This window comes from Somniosus microcephalus, chromosome 31, assembly GCF_052327205.1.
Source record: "Somniosus microcephalus isolate GS21.2 chromosome 31, FLI_Smic_1.0, whole genome shotgun sequence".
NCBI classification, from domain to species: domain Eukaryota; kingdom Metazoa; phylum Chordata; class Chondrichthyes; order Squaliformes; family Somniosidae; genus Somniosus; species Somniosus microcephalus.
In genome coordinates, this window is record NC_141017.1 from 8,463,642 (window position 1) to 8,486,829 (window position 23,188).

At 50.5% G+C, this 23,188-nt stretch overlaps 1 protein-coding gene across 2 annotated transcripts in view; it reads right to left on the reverse strand.

Moving 5' to 3' along the window:
• Positions 1 to 23,188, reverse strand: part of LOC147097560 (uncharacterized) — a 114,811-nt gene that overhangs the window by 49,662 nt on the left and 41,961 nt on the right. For both annotated transcript variants that reach the window (XM_085971514.1, XM_085971512.1), the window contains exons 3-5: positions 22,913 to 22,954; positions 5,739 to 5,855; positions 4,062 to 4,133 (exon numbers count right to left, since the gene is read on the reverse strand). In XM_085971514.1, the coding sequence (XP_085827640.1) occupies positions 4,062 to 4,133; positions 5,739 to 5,855; positions 22,913 to 22,954 (231 nt within the window). The remainder of the gene's footprint in view (positions 1 to 4,061; positions 4,134 to 5,738; positions 5,856 to 22,912; positions 22,955 to 23,188) is intronic.

The following is a 23,188-nucleotide window of genomic DNA, read 5'->3' on the forward strand; positions in this document are numbered from 1 at the left end:
TCAGTACATCACCCAGCACCGATCCCTGGGACACTCCACTCAGTACATCACCCAGCACCGATCCCTGGGACACTTCACTCAGTACATCTCCCAGCACCGATCCCTGGGACACTCCACTCAGTACATCACCCAGCACCGATCCCTGGGACACTCCACTCAGTACATCACCCAGCACCGATCCCTGGGACACTCCACACAGTACATCACCCAGCACCGATCCCTGGGACACTCCACTCAGTACATCACGCAGCACCGATCCCTGGGACACTCCACTCAGTACATCACCCAGCACCGATCCCTGGGACACTCCACTCAGTACATCACCCAGCACCGATCCCTGGGACACTCCACTCAGTACATCACCCAGCACCGATCCCTGGGACACTCCACTCAGTACATCTCCCAGCACCGATCCCTGGGACACTCCACTCAGTATATCACCCAGCACCGATCCCTGGGACACTCCACTCAGTACATCACCCAGCACTGATCCCTGGGACACTCCACCCAGTACATCACCCAGCACCGATCCCTGGGACACTCCACTCAGTACATCACCCAGCACCGATCCCCGGGACACTCCACTCAGTACATCACCCAGCACCGATCCCTGGGACACTCCACTCAGTACATCACCCAGCACCGATCCCTGGGACACTCCACTCAGTACATCACCCAGCACCGATCCCCGGGACACTCCACTCTGTACATCACCCAGCACCGATCCCTGGGACACTCCACTCAGTACATTACCCAGCACCGATCCCTGGGACACTCCACTCAGTACATCGCCCAGCACCGATCCCCGGGACACTCCACTCAGTACATCACCCAGCACCGATCCCTGGGACACTCCACTCAGTACATCTCCCAGCACCAATCCCTGGGACACTCCACTCAGTACATCTCCCAGCACCGATCACTAGGACACCCCATTCAATACATCACCCAGCACCGATCCCTGGGACACTCCACTCAGTGCATCTCCCAGCACCGGTCCCTGGGACACTCCACTGAGTAAATCACCCAGCACCGAGCCCTGGGACACTCCACTCAGTACATCACCCAGCACCGATCCCTGGGACACTCCACTCAGTACATCTCCCAGCACCAATCCCTGGGACACTCCACTCAGTACATCACCCAGCACCGATCCCTGGGACACTCCACTCAGTACATCTCCCAGCTCCAATCCCTGGGACACTCCACTCAGTACATCTCCCAGCACCGATCACTAGGACACCCCATTCAATACATCACCCAGCACCGATCCCTGGGACACTCCACTCAGTACATCTCCCAGCACTGATCCCTGGGACACTCCACTCAGTACATCTCCCAGCACTGATCCCTGGGACAATCCACTCAGTACATCACCCAGCACCGATCCCTGGGACACCCCACTCAGTACATCACCCAGCACTGATCCTTGGGACACTCCACTCAGTACATCACCCAGCACTGATCCCTGGGACACTCCACTCAGTACATCTCCCAGCACTGATCCCTGGGACACCCCACTCAGTACATCTCCCAGCACCGATCCCTGGGACACCCCACTCAGTACATCTCCCAGCACCGATCCCTGGGACACTCCACTCAGTACATCTCCCAGCACTGATCCCTGGGACACCCCACTCAGTACATCTCCCAGCACCGATCCCTGGGACACTCCACACAGTACATCACCCAGCACCGATTCCTGGGACACCCCACTCAGTACATCACCCAGCACCGATCCCTGGGACACTCCACTCAGTACATCTCCCAGCACTGATCCCTGGGACACTCCACTCAGTACATCTCCCAGCACCGATCCCTGGGACACTCCACTCAGTACATCACCCAGCACCGATCCCTGGGACACTCCACTCAGTACATCACCCAGCACCGATCCCCGGGACACTCCACTCAGTACATCACCCAGCACCGATCCCTGGGACACTCCACTCAGTACATCACCCAGCACCGATCCCTGGGACACTCCACGCAGTACATCACCCAGCACCGATCCCTGGGACACTCCACTCAGTACATCACCCAGCACCGATCCCTGGGACACTCCACTCAGTACATCACCCAGCACCGATCCCTGGGACACTCCACTCAGTACATCACCCAGCACCGATCCCTGGGACACCCCACTCAATACATCACCCAGCACCGATCCCTGGGACACTCCGCTCAGTACATCACCCAGCACCGATCACTAGGACACCCCATTCAGTACATCACCCAGCACCGATCCCTGGGACACTCCACTCAGTACATCTCCCAGCAGCAGTCCCTGGGACACTCCACTCAGTACATCACCCAGCACCGATCCCTGAGACACCCCACCCAGTACATCTCCCAGCACCGATCCCTGGGACACTCCACTCAGTACATCACCCAGCACCGATCCCTGGGACACTCCACTCAGTACATCACCCAGCACCGATCCCTGGGACACCCCACTCAGTTCAACACCCAGCACCGATCCCTGGGACACTCCACTCAGCACATCACCCAGCACCGATCCCCGGGACACCCCACTCAGTACATCACCCAGCGCCGATAGCTGGGACACTCCACTCAGTACATCACCCAGCACCGATCCCTGGGACACTCCACTCAGTACATCACCCAGCACCGATCCCTGGGACACTCCACTCAGTACATCACCCAGCACCGATCCCTGGGACACTCCACTCAGTACATCACCCAGCACCGATCCCTGGGTCACTCCACTCAGTACATCTCCCAGCACCGATCCCTGGGACACTCCACTCAGTACATCACCCAGCACCGATCCCTGGGACACTCCACTCAGTACATCACCCAGCACCGATCCCTGGGACACTCCACTCAGTACATCTCCCAGCACCGATCCCTGGGACACTCCACTCAGTACATCACCCAGCACCGATCCCTGGGACACTCCACTCAGTACATCACCCAGCACCGATCCCTGGGACACTCCACTCAGCACATCACCCAGCACCGATCCCTGGGACACTCCACTCAGTACATCTCCCAGCACCGATCCCTGGGACACTCCACTCAGTACATCACCCAGCACCGATCCCTGGGACAATCCACTCAGTACATCACCCAGCACCGATCCCTGGGACACTCCACTCAGTACATCACCCAGCACCGATCCCTGGGACACTCCACTCAGTACATCACCCAGCACCCATCCCTGGGACACTCCACTCAGTACATCAAACAGCATCGATCCCTGGGACACTCCATTCAGTACATCAAACAGCACTGATCCCTGGGACACTCCATTCAGTACATCACCCAGCACCGATCCCTGGGACACTCCATTCAGTACATCAAACAGCACTGATCCCTGGGACACTCCATTCAGTCCATCTCCCCAGCACCGATCCCTGGGACACTCCACTCAGTACATCTCCCCAGCACCGATCCCTGGGACACTCCACTCAGTACATCTCCCCAGCGCTGATCCCTGGAACTCTCCTCTACCTAACATCAGTCTCCCGTCTAAAACCTAATGCAACACCTCTGTCAATCAATTCCTTTCTTTATTCTTAATTTAACATCAAATACCCGTGGCCTAAGCTTGTGCTGCAACCTGTAATATGGAACTTTGTTGCAGACTTTTGGAAGTCTAGTTATACTGTATCGCAGGACGTTACAACATATAACAGTGAATCTATATTAAACCTCAGGGACACCACAGTTGGAGTACTGAGTTCAGTTTTGGGCTATATTATATAGCCACACGCACACATATTTTTTCCAGGAGGGTTCACAGGTTAGGATGATTCCCTCCCCAGCCTAGGGACATTGCGGTCACATGAGGACACATGCAGAGCCACTACTGCGGCCCCAGCTGATCATCTACCTCAGCACAACCCAGGGACTGAGCCGGAGGCATTCTGGTCTCAATGTCTCAATCTCATAGCACACATTGCATTTAGCCACCGGGCCATCGGGGGCACTATAGAGTCACCGTGAACATCTCGAATGCTGAGGGTCCCACAGAGAGGGAACTGATAGGTCCATACGGAACATGGACATGCTTGGACATGTTAACAAGTACTTACCATGCTTCATTTTTGCAAGTTGCTTCGTGACATCATCCTTCAAATCTTTAATTTCACTGGACATCTGTTTAACTGAAAATGAAACCATTATTATCAGCATCAATGGGTTCCCACCTCCAGCTATCTCAAGCAACAGAATTTTCTCCAAATGTCGGTCATTGGAGTTGATGTTAGAAATTGAACTTGCCACACAGTGAACTCGATGTTCTGAAAGGGAGCTTTCAGTATTACTACTTTAGGAACATAGGAACAGGAACAGGCCATTCAGCCCCTCGATTCAGTGGCATTCAGTTGTTCATGGCTGATCTGTATATTAACTCCATACCTCTTGATACCTTTACCCAACAAAAATCTATCGATATCAGTCTTGAAGTTTTCAATTGACCCTCAGCCTCAACAGCTCTTTGGGGGAGAGAGCTCTCGATTTCCACCACCCTTTGTGTGAAGAAGTGCTTCCTGACATCACCCCTGAACGGCCTGGCTCTAATTCTGAGGTCATGGCCCCTTGTTCCGGGCCTGCCCTCAGCCTGTTTCTCTCTATCTATCCTATCAATTCCTTTAATCACATTAAACATCTCAAATAGATCACCTCTTAATCTTCTATACTGGAGGGAATACAAGCCAAGTCTATCCAAACTAGCCTTATAATTTAACCCTTTTAGTCCCTGTCTACGATGACTTTACCTGGCTACATGCGGGAGGGACGAGGATTGATTAGGGGTGTTGATGTAAAAGGGAACAGTGAGGATGATATAAGATCCTGTCACGGCCCCACCCTGATTCCATTCCCCTATAGCAGCTGGTGAAACCTGAGTTCTGAGGAAAGATTGAGGAAGTAGGATGTGTTCTGGTCGGGACACAGGAAGCACCAGGCCTGGAAAATACCCTGCCGTCCATCTGGCCAGTCCCAGAAACAAACAGCCCTCAATCGCCCACTGCCTCACATATCTCTCCAATTCTCTGTTAAGTTTTCTCACACTATTTGCCTCCACTCCCCCCCCTGCCCAGTCCATCCCACACAATCGCGCTGCTCTGTGTAAAATAGTTCAATCCAAACTGTCTGCTCCTTCCCTCTTGTCGGTTTGAGCCCGTCCCCTGGTTCGAGAGTTTGTGCCAATCTCCAACATATTATCGGGAATCAATTGATCGATTCCCTGAAGGACGTTGAATCATTGAATAATCTCTTCCCCGAGCATTCTCTTCTTCAACGTAAACAATCCCAGGCTCTTCACCCTCTTCCCCAGAGCTCCAATTCCTTATCAGTTCCATTGGCCTTTCTGCCTCTGGTGAGGGAAAGGAGGAGATTTGGAAGTTTTCAGAATTATGAAGGGGATGAATAAAGTGCCCACAACGGATGTTAGACTAACTGATCTACTGTTACACTGTTTCCCTTCTCTCCCTTCTTCATCAGGTACATAAGCTACTCATGGTCTCATGGCATAGTCTTCATATTAAAGGAGCATTGACAAATGTGGCCAGAGCCTCTCTGATCTCCTCTCTCACTTCCTTCAACAGCCTCGGCTGATGTCAACAGTGCCCAGTGACTCATCCACCTTGAGTTCTGCTGATCTTTTCGGAACCAATTCCTTCTCTACCGTTTTCCTAATGCCCCAGGTGTGCCTGCCTTCCCTCAGGTCCCCAACATCATCCAGGTGTCACACATTTTCAATAACTTACATTTCAGCATCCCGACCACGAATATTATAGTCAGCAGAACGAAGAGTCCCAGGAGAATGTAGGACATGAGATTGGGATATTTGCCCTGTGCTGCTCCCGCTGTCCCTTTTCCGTGCCCTGAAAGGAAAAATGGAGATGAAGAATACGTGGTGACCTTGTTTACAGAAAAACCGATTGCTAGTTTGTAGATGAGGAAGGGGCTGAAATTCTGCTCCTGTTTCCTGCCGATGGGCACATGGTTGGGCACACAAACTGACATCAGAATCCACGTGCCAGTTCTGTACTTCCCGGGTATTCCGAGGCGAGCGTCAGGTTTACATTACTCGGTGGAGCTGCCTCATTGCTGTATTCGTGTCGGGGCATTGTCCCAGTGAATTCTAATACACCCGGGCCAGCGCTGAGAACCTGTGAATCCTGGAGAAAAGCAGACTCCGACAGGGACAATAACCAGGAGTCGTTCTCACACTGGCCCAGCTGAACATTTGAAGGGGTTAGTCTTCATTTTTGGTTTCATGACATTGCACCAATTCCCGTTTGCTCCCTTTTGTTTGGTCTGAACTTTACTGCACCCTATTGCTCAAACCTCTTCACACGATCACAGGGTCAATACAATCAAGGAAGGCCATCGATATGTTAACCCATCCAGTAGCAGCCTCCAGACACCCAGTGCCGTGTCTCGCTGCTTCTTAAATTATTCCAGGGTTTTCACCTCCACCAGTCGGCCTGGAAACAATTCCAAGCGTTGATCACCCTGTGTATCGACGAGAACCTCCTGAGGTCAGTCCTAAAGTTATCTTTTACTAATTCGAACATGTGTCCCCTTGTCCTCTTCCCACAATTTAATTTAAAGTAATATTCTAGATTAGCCTTTCCCGTTCCCTTAACAGTCTTACACACCTCGATAAGATGACCACCCAAACACCTCCCTGCCAGGCTGAAAAGCCAAGCTCTCTCCAGCCTTTCCCCATACCCCTGACCCCTGACCCTGGGGATCAGCCTGTGTCACTTCTCTGCTCTGCCTCTAGCGCTCGAATGTACTGGACACAGTGCTCAGAGTGCGGTCTGACCACAACTGGACATACTGCTCAGAGTGCGGTCTGACCAGTACTGGACACAGTGCTCAGAGTGCGGTCTGACCAGTACTGGACACAGTGCTCAGAGTGCGGTCTGACCAGTACTGGACACAGTGCTCAGAGTGCGGTCTGACCAGTACTGGACACAGTGCTCAGAGTGCGGTCTGACCAGTACTGGACACAGTGCTCAGAGTGCGGTCTGACCAGTACTGGACACAGTGCTCAGAGTGCGGTCTGACCAGTACTGGACACAGTGCTCAGAGTGCGGTCTGACCAGTACTGGACACGGTTCTCAGTGTGCGGTCTGACCAGTACTGGACAAAGTGCTCAGAGTGCGGTCTGACCAGTACTGGACACAGTGCTCAGAGTGTGGTCTGACCAGTATGGACACAGTGCTCAGAGTGCGGTCTGACCAGTACTGGACACGGTGCTCAGAGTGCGGTCTGACCAGTGCTGGACACAGTGCTCAGAGTGCGGTCTGACCAGTACTGGACACAGTACTCAGAGTGCAGTCTGACCAGTACTGGACACAGTGCTCAGAGTGCAGTCTGACCAGTACTGGACACAGTGCTCAGAGTGCGGTCTGACCAGTACTGGACACAGTACTCAGAGTGCGGTCTGACCAGTACTGGACACAGTGCTCAGAGTGCACTCTGACCAGTACTGGCCACGGTGCTCAGAGTGCGATCTGACCAGTACTGGGCATGGTGCTCAGAGTGCGGTCTGACCAGTACTGGACACGGTGCTCAGAGTTCGGTCTGACCAGTACTGGACATGATGCTCAGAGTGCGGTCTGACCAGTACTGGCCACAGTGCTCAGAGTGCGGTCTGACCAGTACTGGACACGGTGCTCAGAGTGCGGTCTGACCAGTATGGACACAGTGCTCAGAGTGCAGTCTGACCAGTACTGGACACGGTTCTCAGTGTGCAGTCTGACCAGTACTGGACACAGTGCTCAGAGTGCGGTCTGACCAGTACTGGACACAGTGCTCAGAGTGTGGTCTGACCAGTATGGACACAGTGCTCAGAGTGCGGTCTGACCAGTATGGACACAGTGCTCAGAGTGCGGTCTGACCAGTACTGGACACGATGCTCAGAGTGCGGTCTGACCAGTACTGGACACAGTGCTCAGAGTGCGGTCTGACCAGTATGGACACAGTGCTCAGAGTGCGGTCTGACCAGTACTGGACACGGTTCTCAGTGTGCGGTCTGACCAGTACTGGACACAGTGCTCAGAGTGCGGTCTGACCAGTACTGGACACAGTGCTCAGAGTGTGGTCTGACCAGTATGGACACAGTGCTCAGAGTGTGGTCTGACCAGTATGGACACAGTGCTCAGAGTGCGGTCTGACCAGTACTGGACACGGTGCTCAGTGTGCGGTCTGACCAGAGCCCGGTACAGTTTGTGCGTGACTTTCTCTGACCCCTTTTCAACTCTTTTGGACATGCAGCTCAACATGCTTTGATTCCTGCTCTCCATTGGTTGGACATGTTTGGTGTGAAATCTATTCAAATTCCAAAGTCTCTTTCAGTTTCATCCTCAGTTATTTCAACACTACTTGTGGACTTCATGTGTTACCAATTTGTTCATTCCTTGTGCAGTGCTTTGCTTTATGTTCTACTAGCTGGTGTGCCCGGCGGTGCCGAGGGAACTCAAGAACCCTGTGCCAGACAGAGAGAGGGGGGGAAGGAGAGAGAGAGGGGGGGAAGGAGAGAGAGAGGGGGGAAGGAGAGAGAGAAAGAGAGAGAGAGAGGGAAGGAGAGAGAGAGGGAAGGAGAGAGAGAGAGAGGAAAGGAGAGAGAGTGGGAAGGAGAGAGAGACAGAGAGCGAAGGAGAGAGAGAGGGAATGAGAGAGAGACAGAGAGAGAGGGAGAGAGAGACAGAGAGAGAGAGGGAGAGAGAGACAGAGGCAGAGGGAAGGAGAGAGAGAGACAGAGAGGGAAGGAGACAGAGAGGGAAGGAGAGAGAGAGGGAAGGAGAGAAAGGGGAAAGGGGTGGGGGAAAGTGGTGGGGGAAAGGGGTGGGGGGAAGGGGGGGAAAGGGGTGGGGGGAAGGGGGGAAAGGGGTGGGGGAAGGGGGGAAAGGGGTGGGGGAAAGGGGGAAGGGGGGAGGTGGGAAGGGAAAGGGGGGAAGGGGGGAGAGGGGGGAGGGAAGGGGGGAAGGGAAGGGGGCTAGGGGGGGGGAAGGGGGGAGGGAAGGGGGAAGGGGGGAGGGAAGGGGGGAAGGGGGTGTAAGGGAGGGGGGTGGGAAGGGGGTGTGGGGGGGAAGGGGGGGTTGGGGGAGAAGGGGGTGTGTGGGGGGGAAAGGGGGGGTAGGAAGGGGGTGTGGGGGGGGAAGGGGGGTGGGAAGGGGGTGCGCTCCGCAGCCGCCGTTCGGCCGCAGGCCACAAAGCACCCGAGCCCAGCACCAGCGATGGCTGCATGGAGCTCCATACCGCCCCGCCAGCCTTTACAAAGATGGCGGCTGTAGTGTCCGCGCATTAATAACACACGGACTGCAGGAGAACGTTAATAAGAGATGTTTACTGCACAGAGAGTATGCTGGAACTGAAAGTACAGAAGCCTGCCACTGCTTTATATACAGGTGTGGTCACTGCTGGTACTAAAGCATAAAAGCAGTTCTCTCTTAAAGGTACATACACAACAGCGGTGGTGGCTACGCTCGGCTCAGGCCCGCCCCGCCAGCCTTTACAAAGATGGCGGCGATCGCGGGCCGCTTGTTGAGCGGGACGGGAGGTGCCTAGCTCGGGCGTGGCTGGGGAGGAGAGGCCGAGGCTTCGAGGCCTGCAGGCGGGGTAACCCTGGAAGGTTGCGGTGCCCGGCGGAGGTAACGAGTCAAGTGGGAAAAAAAAGGGTGAAAGGTAGGAAAATTAATGAGGTTAGAGAAAATATTTACAAATTAATTAACTTTTTTAAAAAACAATTTAATTGTGTTTTAAAAGCAACTTTTTTTTTGCTGGAAATCTATATTTGAAAATAAACACACAGAAAGTGGGAAAAATAAATGAATAGTTAGGAATCAAGATGGCGGCCACTCACCTCAGCTCAGAAGGATTAGGCCCGCCCACACATGCAATGAAATGCCCCCTGTGACGCACCGATTGGTCAACCATCAGGTTAATCCCCTGTACGATTGGTCAACCATCACGTCACTCAACGCTAATGAGCGGAATGTTGCCATTTTTTGAACCTTTTTTGTATACTGTCTGAACAATTTTTGTCTGACCAAAAAGTAAATATGCCTATTAGACTCCCCTAATGATAAGCTTTCTTTTGATATAACATGTGTGTAGGTACGCTCTATAACTTTTGATTGTATAGCCGGACAGACAGAGAGACAGACAGACAAACAGACAGAAAGACAGACGGACCAACCGGTTTATATATGTAGAAGATGTGTTGTTTATCTGCCTATGTACTTATTTTATCCACCTCACTGTAATTTCTGAGCTGTCTCTTCTGATTCCACTGCCCTTCCCAGTTCAGTATCATCTGCAAATGTAAGCACATGTCTGAGTATCCCACTCAGTGCAATCTCCCACCCAATGCAACTCCTCCAACGAGTATTTGTTGCTTTCACCCCCTCAACCAGTTCTATTAAATTCCCAGAATTTACTCTAAATCCCCACAGCTTTGTGTTTAACTGATAGCTTCCCATGTGTAAAGAGGCAGTGGAGGGGTCGAGTGAAGTGGTGGTGAGGTAGAGCTGGATGTCCTCAGCGTACATGTGGAACCTGGCATTGTGTTTTCAGACGATGTCACCGAGGGGCAGCGTGCAGATGAAAAATAAGAAAGGGCCAAGGGTAGATCCTTGGGGGGCTCCAGGGGTAACAGTGCGGGAGTGACCAGGGAGGAGTCTGGGGTGAGGAGGAGGAGACGGGGGTGAGGAGGAGGAGACGGGGATGATATGGCCAAATCTGGAGCTTTTTTGCCTTTGTAGGAAAAATAGAAAAGCAGAGTATTTTTTAAATGGTGAGAGATTGGGAAATGTTGGCGTTCAGAGGGACCTGGGTGTCCTTGTACACGAATCACTGAAAGTTAACATGCAGGTACAGCAAGTAATTAGGAAAGCAACTGGTATGTTGGCCTTTATTACAAGAGGATTTGAGAATGAATAAAGATTATATAGGGCCCTGGTGAGACCACACCTGGAGTATTGTGCACAGTTTTGGTCTCCTTACCTAAGGAAGGATTTACTTGCCATAGAGGGAGTGCAACGAAGGTTCACCAGACTGATTCCTGGGATGGGGGGATTGCCCTATGAAGAGAGATTGAGTAGACTAGGCCTATATTCTCTAGAGTTTAGAAGAATGAGAGGTGATCTCATTGAAACATACAACATTCTTACAGGGCTTGACAGGGTAGATGCAGGGAGGATGTTTCCCCTGGCTGGGGAGTCTAGAACCAGGGGTCACAGTCTCAGAATAAGGGGTCGGCCATTTAGGACTGAGAGGAGGAGAAATTTCTTCACTCAGAGGGCGGTGAATCTTTGGAATTCTCTACCGCAGAGGGCTGTGGAGGCTCAATCGTTGAGTATATTCAAGACTGAAATCGATAGATTTATGGATATTATTAAGGGAATCAAGGGATATGGGGATAGTGTAGATGAGCTAGAAGATCAGCCATGATCTTATTGGATGGCGGAGCAGGCTCGAGGGGCCAAATGGCCGACTCCTGCTCCTATTTCTTATGTTCTTATAAGTCAGTGGAGCCGGGCGGGGCACCGATATCTGAGAATCTGAAGCAACCAATCAGGGCAAGAAAAGGCAACAGCTCTTCAATTCTTCAAATTTAGGTTTCAGCCTTAGCACTTTCGCTTCTGAGTCAGAAGGTCATGGATTCAATTCCCACTCCAGAGACTCGAGCACGAAAATCCAGGCCAACACTCCCAGTGGCAGTGCTGAGGGAGTGCTGCACTGTCGGAAGTGCCGTCCTTCGGATGAGACGTTAAACCGAGGCCCCGTCTGCTCTCTCAGGTGGACGTTAAAGATCCCATGGCCCTATTTCGGAGAAGAACAGGAGAGTTCTCCCCGGTGTCCTGGGGCTAATATTTATTCCTCAATCAACATCACTAAAACAGATTAGCTGGTCATTATCACATGTGTGTGGGAGCTTGCTGTGTGCAAATTGGCTGCTGCGTTTCCTACATTACAACAGTGACTACACTCCAAAAGTACTTCATTGGCTGTAAAGCACTTTGGGATGTCCTGAGGTTGTGAAAGGTGCTAGATAAATGCAAGTCGTTCTTTCTTTCTCTAGAATCATAGAATCATTGAGTGATGCAGCACAGAAGGAGGCCATTCAGCCCATCGTGCCCTGCAAACTTTTCCTTTTTAAGTATTTATCCAATTCTCTTTTTGAAAGTTACTATGAAATTTGCTTCCACCATCCTTTCAGTCAGCGCATTGCAGATCACAACAACTCGCTGTGTAAAAACATTTTCCCTCATATTGCCCCTGGTTCTTTTGCCAATTACCTTAAGTCTGAGTCCTCTGGTTACCGACCTTCCTGCCACTGGAAACAGTTTCTCCTTATTTACTCAAGATGTTGAAAACCTCTATCAAATCTCCCCTCAACCCTCTCTACTCCGAGGAGATCAACCCCAGTATCTCCAGTCTCTCCACATAACTAAAGTCCCTCATCCCTGGTACCATTCTAGTCAATCTCCTCTGCACCCTCTCCAAGGCCCTGACATCTTTCCCAAAGTGCGGTGCCCAGAATCAGCCACAATACTCCAGCTGAGGCCTAACCAGTGTTTTATCGAGGTAAAGCCTAACTTCCTTCATTTATAAAGACAAGGATCCCATAACAGCCTTCTCAACTTGTCCTGCGATCTTCAAAGACTAGTGTATGTGAACCCCCTGGTCTCTCTGTTCCTGCACACCATTCAGTTTAAATTGCCTCTCCTCACTCTTCCTACCAAAATGAATCACTTCACACTTCTCTGCATTAAATTTAATCCGCCATGTGTCTGCCCATTTACCAGTCTGTCTAAGCCCTCCTGGAGTCTGTTACTATCCTCCTCACTGTTTACTACGTTTCCAAGTTTTGTGTCATCTGTGAACTTTGAAATTATGTCCTGTATACTCAAGCCCAGGTCATTAATATATATCTAAAAGAGCAGTGGTTCTAATACCGACCCCTGGGGAACACCTCTGTATACTTCCTTCCAGTCTGAGAAACAACCGTTCACCACTCACTCTCTGCTTTCCGTCCCTTAGCCAATGTCACATCCACACAGCCACTGTCCCTTTAATCCCATGGGCTTTAATGTTGGTAACAAATCTATTATGTGGCACTTTATCAAACTCCTTTTGAAAGTCCATATACACAACATCAACCGCATTACCTTCATCAACCCTCTCAGCTACTTCATCAAAGAACTCGATCAGGTTAGTCAAACACGATTTGCTTTGAACAAATCCTTGCGGCCTGTCATTTATTAACCCATATTTTTCCAAGTGCTATGTAATTTTGCCCCAGATTATTGTCTCTAACAGTTTCCCCACCATCGACATTAGGTTGACTGGCCTGTAGCTGCTGGGTTTATCCCTTTCCCCTTTTTGCAACAGGGGTGTAACATTTGCAATCCTCCAGTCCTCTGGCACCACTCCCATATCGAAGGAGGTTTGGAAGATTGTGGTCAGAGCCTCTGCAATTTCCACCCTTACTTCCCTCAGCAACCTAGGATGCATCCCATCCAGACCACGAGACTGCTCTACTTTGAGCACTGCCAACATTTTAAGTACCTCCTCTTTATCTATTTTTATCCTGTACAATATTTCTACTACAGGTAGACTATCCTTTATCCGAAAACCTCGGGACCAGCCGTGTTTCGGTTTTCGGGAAATTTCGGATTTCGGAAGGTGAGCGAAAACACTTCGGTTTTCAGAGTAATTCGGTTTGCGGGAGTGCGGATAAAGGATACACTATCCCTTGTCCGAAAGGGTGGGGGTCGGCGGGGGGTCGGGGTTGGCGGGGGGGTCGGGGGTCGGTGGGGGTCGGGGTCAGCGGGGGTCGGGTTCGGCAGGGGGGTCGGCGGGGGGTCGGCGGGGGTCGGGGTCGTGCGCACGACTTACGCTGAGCGATTTCGGTTTTCAGAAGTCATGCTTTGCGCCACTTTCGGCTTTCAGAGGTTTTCTGGTTTCGGATGTGCGGATAAAGGCTGGTACACTTACGCTGAGCGATTTCGGTTTTCAGAAGTGCGGAAAAATGCTACACTATCCCTTATCCGGCTAGGCCTGTAAGTCATGCGCCACTCTGGTCATGTCGTGCGCACGACTTACGCTGACCGAAAAAACCTTCGGTTTTTAGAGGGTTTCGGTTTTCGGAAGTTCGGATAAAGGGTAGTCTACCTGTATCTCCTCCTTTACTGTGCCCATAGCAGCATCCTCTTCTCTAGTGAAGACAGATGCAAAGTATTCATTTAGTACCTCGGCCATGCCCTCATGCTCGCTCTTTGCCTCTTATTTCCTTTTTCAGTTCTCTTCTGCACGTTCTGTATTCAGCGTTGTTCTCCACTGAATTATCTAGAAGAATTCTATCCTTTCTTTCTTTCTATCTTTCTTTCTCTCCCTCTTTCTTTCTCTTTCTATCTCTCTCTCTTTTTCTCTCTCTCTCTCTCTTTCTTTCTCTTTTTCTTTCTCTCCTGTTCTTTCTTTCTCTCTGTTTCTCTTTCTTTCTTTCTTTCTTGTGCGGATCGGTAGAATAACATATGTGATGACCTCTAGATAGGGCCTGATTTGGAATGTGACCCTTACAAGCCTCGATCACATCGCGGCCTCCAGCATCGGAGAAGGGAGCAGAGGACGCCAGCGATTTCTTGCTTCATTTTTTGCCGCTGACTTTGTGGCTTTGTGTTAACTAAAAAAAATTCTTGTTCTTCCAAAACAGAAGCATAGAGAAAAATATTTTGGCGGTCAGCCAGCCAGGCAGGCCTGAGATTCCATCCCTGGAGTCCATCCCTATTTAGGGCTTGCTGTTTCCTTATAGAGGACGCAGGCTGGAAGAGCTTACATTCCATTTCATACACGGGGCTTGTTGAGTCCGTACTCGCTTACATCAATGTGATGTCAATGTGATTGTTTGCGCCAAAGGGGTTGTCAGCCCTCCAGGATTGTCCGGGAGTCACCCAGAACTAAAGATTAATCTCCTAGACACTGCTGGGAGCAACTATAGGGTTAGTTAAAAAATTGTGGGGGAAAAATTGAGTTGCTTTGCGCCTCTTGTTAGTGCCCCCGGTAGAGCCCCGCGGCGCTGCGCCTCTGGTGATGATGTCATCGCCGTGCGCAGCGCCCCAGCCGCAAACTTCGGTGGCGCCCCCTGACCTACCGCCGGACAATATGTCCGACGGGGTCAGGGGGGTGTTTTTGTGGCGGCCGCAGCAGCGCAAATTAAAGGGCAGGTAAACCGGCCGGCCATTTTTTTTTCTAGCCACCTGCCAGCACCTGCCCCCTTCCGCTTTTTTATGCGGGGTGCCAGCGCCCTGCTCCCCGGTGGTCCGGCAGGGCCCCGGTGCGCGCAGTGCTAGGCCCCTCCCTTTTAATCGGGGGTTGGAGGCCTGCGATACCGCGGCGCTACGTGCCGACACGTGTGGCGCTGTTGCACGAAGCGCCGCGATATTCAATGGTAGCGCCCCAGGAAGGAGGGGCAGCGCTTCCAGGAGCTTGGGGCTTGGGGCGCTACTGGAAGCTATTGGTAGCGCCTCGGCCAAGCTAGCACCCCAAGGGGGGCCGCCACTGAATTTCTCCCCCTGTGTGTTTTGTCCATTTTCTTTGAAGACTTTTGTATACTAGTTATTAAAATATTGGAGACGGCCATAAAAAGGCTGTTCAACCGGTGGGGGGGGGGTGGCGATTGGAGGCGGAGGTCATGTGATGAAACCGCCAGGATTATGTCACACACAGTTGGCGATCCGGCTTTCCCCTGGAGCGAACCCTTGTGGTCAGCAAGCTTTATACGGGGTTATACAGCGGAACCTGGCGCGCTATTGGGAACTTCCGCCTCTTTTAAAGTCGCTGTTAACTGTTGTAAGTAATTACTTCATGGGAACCCTGGACACCTGATAAAGAATAGCTCATTGCCTTTAGTTGAAAAAAATGTATTTTCACACATTTCAAAATATTTCTTCTAAGTGCTTCGAATCACACACAACAGCTGGAGGGAATTCGGCCCATCGCGCCTGTGCTGGCTCTTTGAAAGAGCTCTCCAATTAGTCCCACTCCCCCGCTCTTTCCCCACAGACCTGCAAATTTCTCCTTTCCACGTATTTATTCAATTCCATTTTGAAAGCTATTATTGAATTTTCTTCCACCGCCCTTTCAGGCAGTGCATTCCAGATCATAACAACTCGCTGCGTTAAAATAATTCTCCTAATTTCCCTGCTGGATTGTTTTGCCAATGATCTTAAATCTGTGTCCTCTGGTTACCGACCCTCCTGTCAGTGGAAACCGTTTCTCCCTCTCTGCACTATCAACACCCCTCATGATTTTGAACACTTCTATTAAATCTCCCCTTAACCTTTTCTGCTCTAAGGAGAACAACCCCAGCTTCTCCAGTCCCTGGAACCATTCTGGTAAATCTGCCACTCCAAGGCCTTGACATCCTTCCTAAAGTGTGGTGCCCAGAATTGGACACAATACTACAACTGGGGCCTTGCCAGTATGTTATAAAGGTTTAGCATAACTTCCTTGCTTTTGTACTCTACACCTCTATCTTTAAAGTCAAGGATCCCGTATGCTTTTTTAACAGCCTTCTCAACCTGTCCTGCTACCTTCAAAGATCCGTGCATGTGAACCCCCAGATCTCTCCCTTCCTGTACCCCCTTAAAATTATATCATTTCATTTATATCTCCTCTCCTCATTTCTCGCTGCAAAATGCACGCATGCTAAATAACTTCATACTTACTCCAAATTATTTACCTGCAAGAATCAACAATAACAGCAACTTATACAGCTCTACCTCACTATCACTTCTCTCGACCCCTCCACGGTCTCTAAATCGTCAGACTGCTTGTCCGACATACAGTTCTAGATGAACAGAAATTTTCTCCAATTAAATATTGGGAAGGCCGAAGCCATTGTTTTCAGTCCCCGCCACAAACTCCGTTCCCTAGCCACTGACTCCATCCCTCTCCCGAACATCTGTCTGAGGCTGAACCACACTGTTCACAACCTTGGTGTCATATTTGACCCTGAAAGGAGTTTCCGACCACATATCCGCAGCATAACTAAGACCGCCTATTTCCAACTCCATAACATTGCCCGTCTCTGCCCTTGCCTCAGCTCATCCGCTGCTGAAACCCTCATCCATGCCTTTGTTACCTCTAGACTTGACGATTCCAACGCACTCCTGGCTTGTCTCCCACATTCCACCCTACATAAACTTGAGGTCGTCCAAAACTCAGCTGCCCGTGTCCTAACTTGCACCAAGTCCCATTCGCCCATCACCCCTGTGCTCGCTGGCCTACATTGGCTCCCGGCTAAGCAGCACCTCGATTTCAAAATTCTCATCCTTGTTTTCAAATCTCTCCATGGCCTCGCCCCTTCCCATCTCTGTAATCTCCTTCAGCCCCACTAACCCCCCACCCCCCCCCGCCGCCCCCCCCCCCCCGGAGATATCTGTGCTCCTCTAATTCTGCCCTCTTGAGCATCCCTGATTATAATCAATTGGTGGCCGTGCCTTCTGTTGCCTACGGCCTAAACTCTGGAATTCCCTGCCTGAACCTCTCTGCCTCGCTACCTCTCTTTCCTCCTTTAAGACGCTCCTTAAAACCTACCTCTTTGACCAAGCTTTTGGTCACCTGCCGGTATCAAATTTTTTGTCTTAAAATACTCCTGTGCAGCACCGCGAGACGGTTTACTATGTTAAAAGCGTTATATAAATACAAGTTGTTGTTGTTGTTACATAGCGCCTTCAGTGTTGTAAAGTGTTCCAATGTGCTTCACGGGAGCGATTATCAAACAAAAATTGACACTGAGCCAAAGAAGGAGATATTGGGGTAGCTGACCAAAAGCTTGGTCAAAGAGGTAGGTTTTAAGCAGGGTCCTAAAGGAGGAGAGAGAGGCGGAGAGGCAGAGAGGTTTAGGGAGGGAATTCCAGAGCTTAGGGCCCAGATGGCTGAAGGCCCGGCCGCCAATGGTGGGGTGAAGGAAGTGGGGGATTCACACCTGGCGTGACGGTCATGTCCCGGGATGCACGTGTGTTGTGTTGGTGCCATCAGTGTGCAGGTTGAATGCACATCACCCTGCATCGTGCGAGATGATATCACTAATGTGATGTTCACGCATCCCGAGGCAGAGGAAGAATGGGGACAATTCATCCTGCTGCAGCTCAGAAATCGGGAAGGAATTTTTTTTTCAATGATCCACCAACTCAGACAATCTGGGAATATTTTGGTGGAAATTCTAAGGACCTTGAGCGGTGTCAGACCCTGGAGCGTTCTGCCTGGCTTCACGGTGTGCGGTTCGGGAGATGGTGCAGAGGGAAACATCGAGAATGGGATCAAATCTCAGGGCTCTCAGTTATAAGGACAGGCTCGGAGAGGTGGGGTTATTAGCCTTGAAGAAACACAGAGTTATGACTAAGGTTTATAAAACAATGACGGGATTGGATGCAGCCTGGTGACACAGGTTGTTTGAGATGGACTAATGAAACAAAGTCCAACACCAATAAAATCCAAAGGCTGAGAGTTGGATCAGATGCCGGGAGGATTCTCTTTTTGCAGTGAGTCATCATGTTCAGGAACAAACTGCTGGGGCTTGTGGGGAGTACGGCATCGCTACCGTCCTTTTAAAGGGAAAAGAGGATTTGTCCAGTCGCTAGTTAGTTTAGATAGTGAAGAGTCCAAGGCATCTGTGCCTTGCCGGAGCTCTGCTTGACTGCCTTAGGAAGTCAAAGAGGAATTTCCCAATTTTTTTCCTGAATTGGCTTTTCTGCCTTTCTAAAGAAGGACATCTTTGTGAAGGGTGGAGGGTAGGGGGAGAGGGGGCAGTGCGCAGGTTACACTCTCCATGGAATGGGGCAGGCTTGATGGGCCGAATGGTCTTTTCTTGCTCTTATATTTATTTGAGATCTTCTTTGAGGCACTGTCACAGTTGAATAGCCTATGGAAAATGTCCCAATAGAAAGGGCTAGATTAAAAACAAATGAGCTTGTTATCTGGCATCTACCTCCCTATGATATATAAAAAGAGTTATGCCTAGTGCACGCTCACTTCCTCTTGCCACACTTTCACTGTAATATTTCTGCTCTAATAACTTCCGGATTGAGCTAAATAAACCAGCAACCTATCAAAACTGGGGTAAGGTACTGACTTGGATAGAGAACTGGTTGGCAGACAGGAAGCAAAGAGTTGGAATAAACAGGTCTTTTTCCGAGTGGCAGGCAGTGACTAGTGGGGTACCGCAGGGATCGGTGCTAGGACCCCAGCTATTCACAATATATATGAATGATCTAGACGAGGGAACTAGATGTAATAACTCCAAGTTTGCAGTCGACACAAAGCTGGGTGGGCGTATGTGCTGTGAGGAGGATGCAGAGAAACTCCAGTATGATTTGGACAGGTTGGGTGATTGGGCAGATGCATGGCAGATGCAGTATAATGTGGATAAACGCGAGGTTATCCACTTTGGTGGCAAAAACAGGAAGACAGATTATTATCTGAACGGCAATAGATTGGGAAAAGGGGAAGTGCAACGAGACCTGGGTGTCCTTGTGCACCAGTCGCTGAAGGTAAGCATGCAGGTGCAGCAGGCGGTTAAGAAGGCAAATGGTATGTTGGCCTTCATAGTGAGAGGATTCGAGTACAGGAGCAAGGATGTCTTGCTGCAGTTGTACAGCGCCTTGGTGAGACCACACCTTGAGTATTGTGTGCAGTTTTGGTTGCCTTATCTGAGGAAGGATGTTCTTGCCATGGAGGGAGTGCAGCGAAGATTCACCAGTCTGATACCTGGGATGGCAGGAATGACGTATGAAGAGAGATTGGGTCGATTAGGCTTATATTCACTAGACTTTAGAAGAATGAGAGGGGATCTCACTGAAACGTATAAAATTCTAACAGGACTAGACAGACTAGATGCAGGAAGGATGTTCCCGATGGCTGGGGAGTCCAGAACCAGGGGTCACAGTCTATGGATAAGGGGTAAGCCATTTAGGGCTGAGATGAGGAGTAATTTCTTCACCCAGAGAGTGGTGAGCCTGTGGAATTCTCTACCACAGAAGGCAGTTGAGGCCAATTCATTAAATATATTGAAGAAGGAGTTAGATATATTTCTTAAGGCTAAAGGGATCAAGGGATATGGGGAGAAGGCAGGGACAGGGTACTGAATTTGGATGATCAGCCATGATCTCATTGAATGGCGGAGCAGGCTCGAGGGGCCGAATGGCCTACTCCTGCTCCTATCTTCTATGTTTCTATGTTTCTATGAAGAGACGGGAAATGTGCCAATCAGAAATGAGGAAAGTGGCTAGAAAACCACCAATGAGGAGTTATGAATGGCCAATGTTCCCGTTAAGGTTCGACTGTGCAACGGTCTGGATGTCCCGCGCAAACCGGTCACTGGCTTTTGAATAGAGAAACCGCGCCTGCGCGGAAATGTGAGTGGGCCGCGCAGCCCGTTATAGGGGCCACGCAGCCCGTTAAAGGGGCCACACGCACTCAAAAAATTAAAGGGAAAATTGTTAATGACTCGTCGAGACAACCCGTCAGGAGATTCACCAATTAAATGATCAGAAAATGCTAAAAGGAAAAAGTGAACAAATCAAATCACTGTAAGTGATTTTTGAGAAATTTTTCTTCCGAAATTTTTTCTCTGTAACTAAAATTTCTGATGCCCAAAATAAAGTTTTAATAAGTCAATAGAAATGACACATTTCAGAATATAGAAATAATTACACAATTTTTATGATTAAATTGAATTATCTTTTACGACTTTAAATCCCTTTCATAAGGCCTTACTTGAAGGCCCCGGCTTCTCTCAGAAGCCTGGGTTTGGATTTGATAAGCTTCCATCATTAGCATTTGGTCAGCCCAGCTGAAACAATGCTTTCCTTTCACCTCTAACAAAAATGGTTTGTTTTATCAAAATTATTTGTAACAAGGACAACTTTAAAAAGCTTTATTCAATGAAAGGTTATCTTAAATGTTTGTAAAACAGAGAGGCTGGTTTTTGTGGGAGAAACAAAAATGATTATGAAAGGCTATAGATTTAACATCTGTTGTGGTTTTTGTTTGTGTTTTGAATTATAAACCTGATATTATTTATTTTTTTGCATCTGTCTATAACAATATTTCAGTTTGTGTATATAAAATATGATTTAAATTCAAATTGCATGATGAATTTGGGCAGATATCCAACAAAACTTTTAAAGAAAAGTTATGCAGTTTTTACTTCAGAAAGAGTATTAAGCTGAGAGGGAGAATGAGAGACCAACAGGGTACCTGTCCTCATCCTTAGTTGAGTTCTCTTTTTACTTGGAAATTAAAAAAAAAATTATTTGAACTTCAGAAACTTCTCAGGCAAAGAGAAAGGGGGAGGGGCTCTGATTACCCTTACCTATTTTTTATTGCTAGAAAATAGCAACATTCTAATCAGTGATGGCAGTGTTACAGAGAGAGAGGTGCAAAGAAAGAGATGGAGGCAGAGACAGAGACAGGAACAGAAACAGAGAGAGATTCAGACTGAGACTGAGAGAGATTGAGACTAGACACAGAGAGAGACAGAGATAGAGACCCAGAGACTGGCATGAATTGGGAGCAGGGAATGATCCCTGTGCTGGAACGGGTAGGGTCTCCAGGCAGCTCACCGGCAAAGAGGATTTCAATATTATGTCGCTCAAGGCAACGGCCCTCAGGTAGCTCCTGGGAGGTGGGAGGTGGGAGGTGGGCGGTGGGGGGGGTGGGAGGTGGGCGGGGGGGGGTGGGGGGGTGTTCGAGAAGGAGCGGGGGCAACGTGAAGAGGGAGAAAGCAATTGGATGGGAGGAGGTGACCAGGAGAGGGGAGGGCTGGGATTGGGAGGGGGCTGAGTGCGGGCAGCAATGGTCTGTGGCACTGCAGTGGGATGGGGAACCACTTTACATCCCAGCTTCACATTCAGGCCAATATTTTTCAACAAACTTACCTTTTTGGCAGCGGCCTCCTGTGTCCTTGACTGGTTCGACATGAATGCAGCCAACCCAATACCATAACCCCATCGAAGGCCTTCCAAACTCCAGGTTCATCAGTGATATCAAAACCAAATCATCCACAGTGCAGTTAAACCCCCTCCCTGTCCCCTCCCCTCCCCCTTGCCTTCCCTCTCTCAGTCTCCATCCCATCACCCTCCCCCTCCCCTCCCTGTCCCACTCGCCCTCCACCTCACCCTCTCCCTCCCACTCCCCCCTCCACTTCCCCCTTCCCTCCCAGACCCATTCCACTCCACCTCTCCCTCCCACTCCCCCTCCCCTTCCTCCTCCTCTCCCAGACCCATTCCACTCCCCCTCTCCCTCCCACTCCCCCTCCCACTCCCCCTCTCCCTCCCACTCCCCCTCCCTGTCCCCTCCCCTCTCCTCCCCTCCCCTCCCTGTTCCCACCACTCCCCTCCCCTCCCTGTCAACTCCCCTCCCCCTCCCTGTTCCCCACCCCTCCCCTCTCCTCACTGTCTACTCCCCTCCCCTCCCTGTCTCCTCCCCTCCCCTCCCTGTCTCCTCCCTGTCCCCACTCGCCCTCCCCTCCCAGTCCAACTTCCCCTCCCCTTCTCTCCCTGTCCCCTCCCCTCCCCCGTCCACTCCCCTCCCTGTCCCCTCCCCTCCCCCGTCCACTCCCCTCCCTGTCCCCTCCCCTCCCCCATCCACTCCCCTCCCTGTCCCCTCCCCTCCCCTCTCCTTCCTGTCCCCTCTCCTTTGCCTTCCCTCTCTCAGTCTCCATCCCATCACACTCCCCCTCCCCTCCCTGTCCCACCTCACCCTCCACCTCCTGTCCCACTCCACCCCTCCTCCCCTCCTACTTCCCATCCCCCTCCTGTCCCACTCCCCCTCCACATCCCAGACCCATTCCACTCCTCCTCTAACTCCCACTCCCCGTCCCCTCCCAGTCCCCAGTGCTGCTGTCCCAGGGCCTTACCTCCAGCTGCTGCCTCTTGTGTTCCATCTTGCTGTACATCGGCTTTATTGATGGTACGAGATAAAAATGAAACAGAAATGAGTGAAGGAACCTAGATCGAGATATACAATCAAGGCCAGTCCTTGCCCCGTTTTCACTGAATAATTGACAGGTTTGTATAAATCATTCCGAAGCACCAGGGGAAATCTTTGAATAGCATGTAATAAAAATGGAATTTGACCCCATTCAGTCACGGTACATCACTGACGCATGTGTGATCTCCTACACGCTATAAAC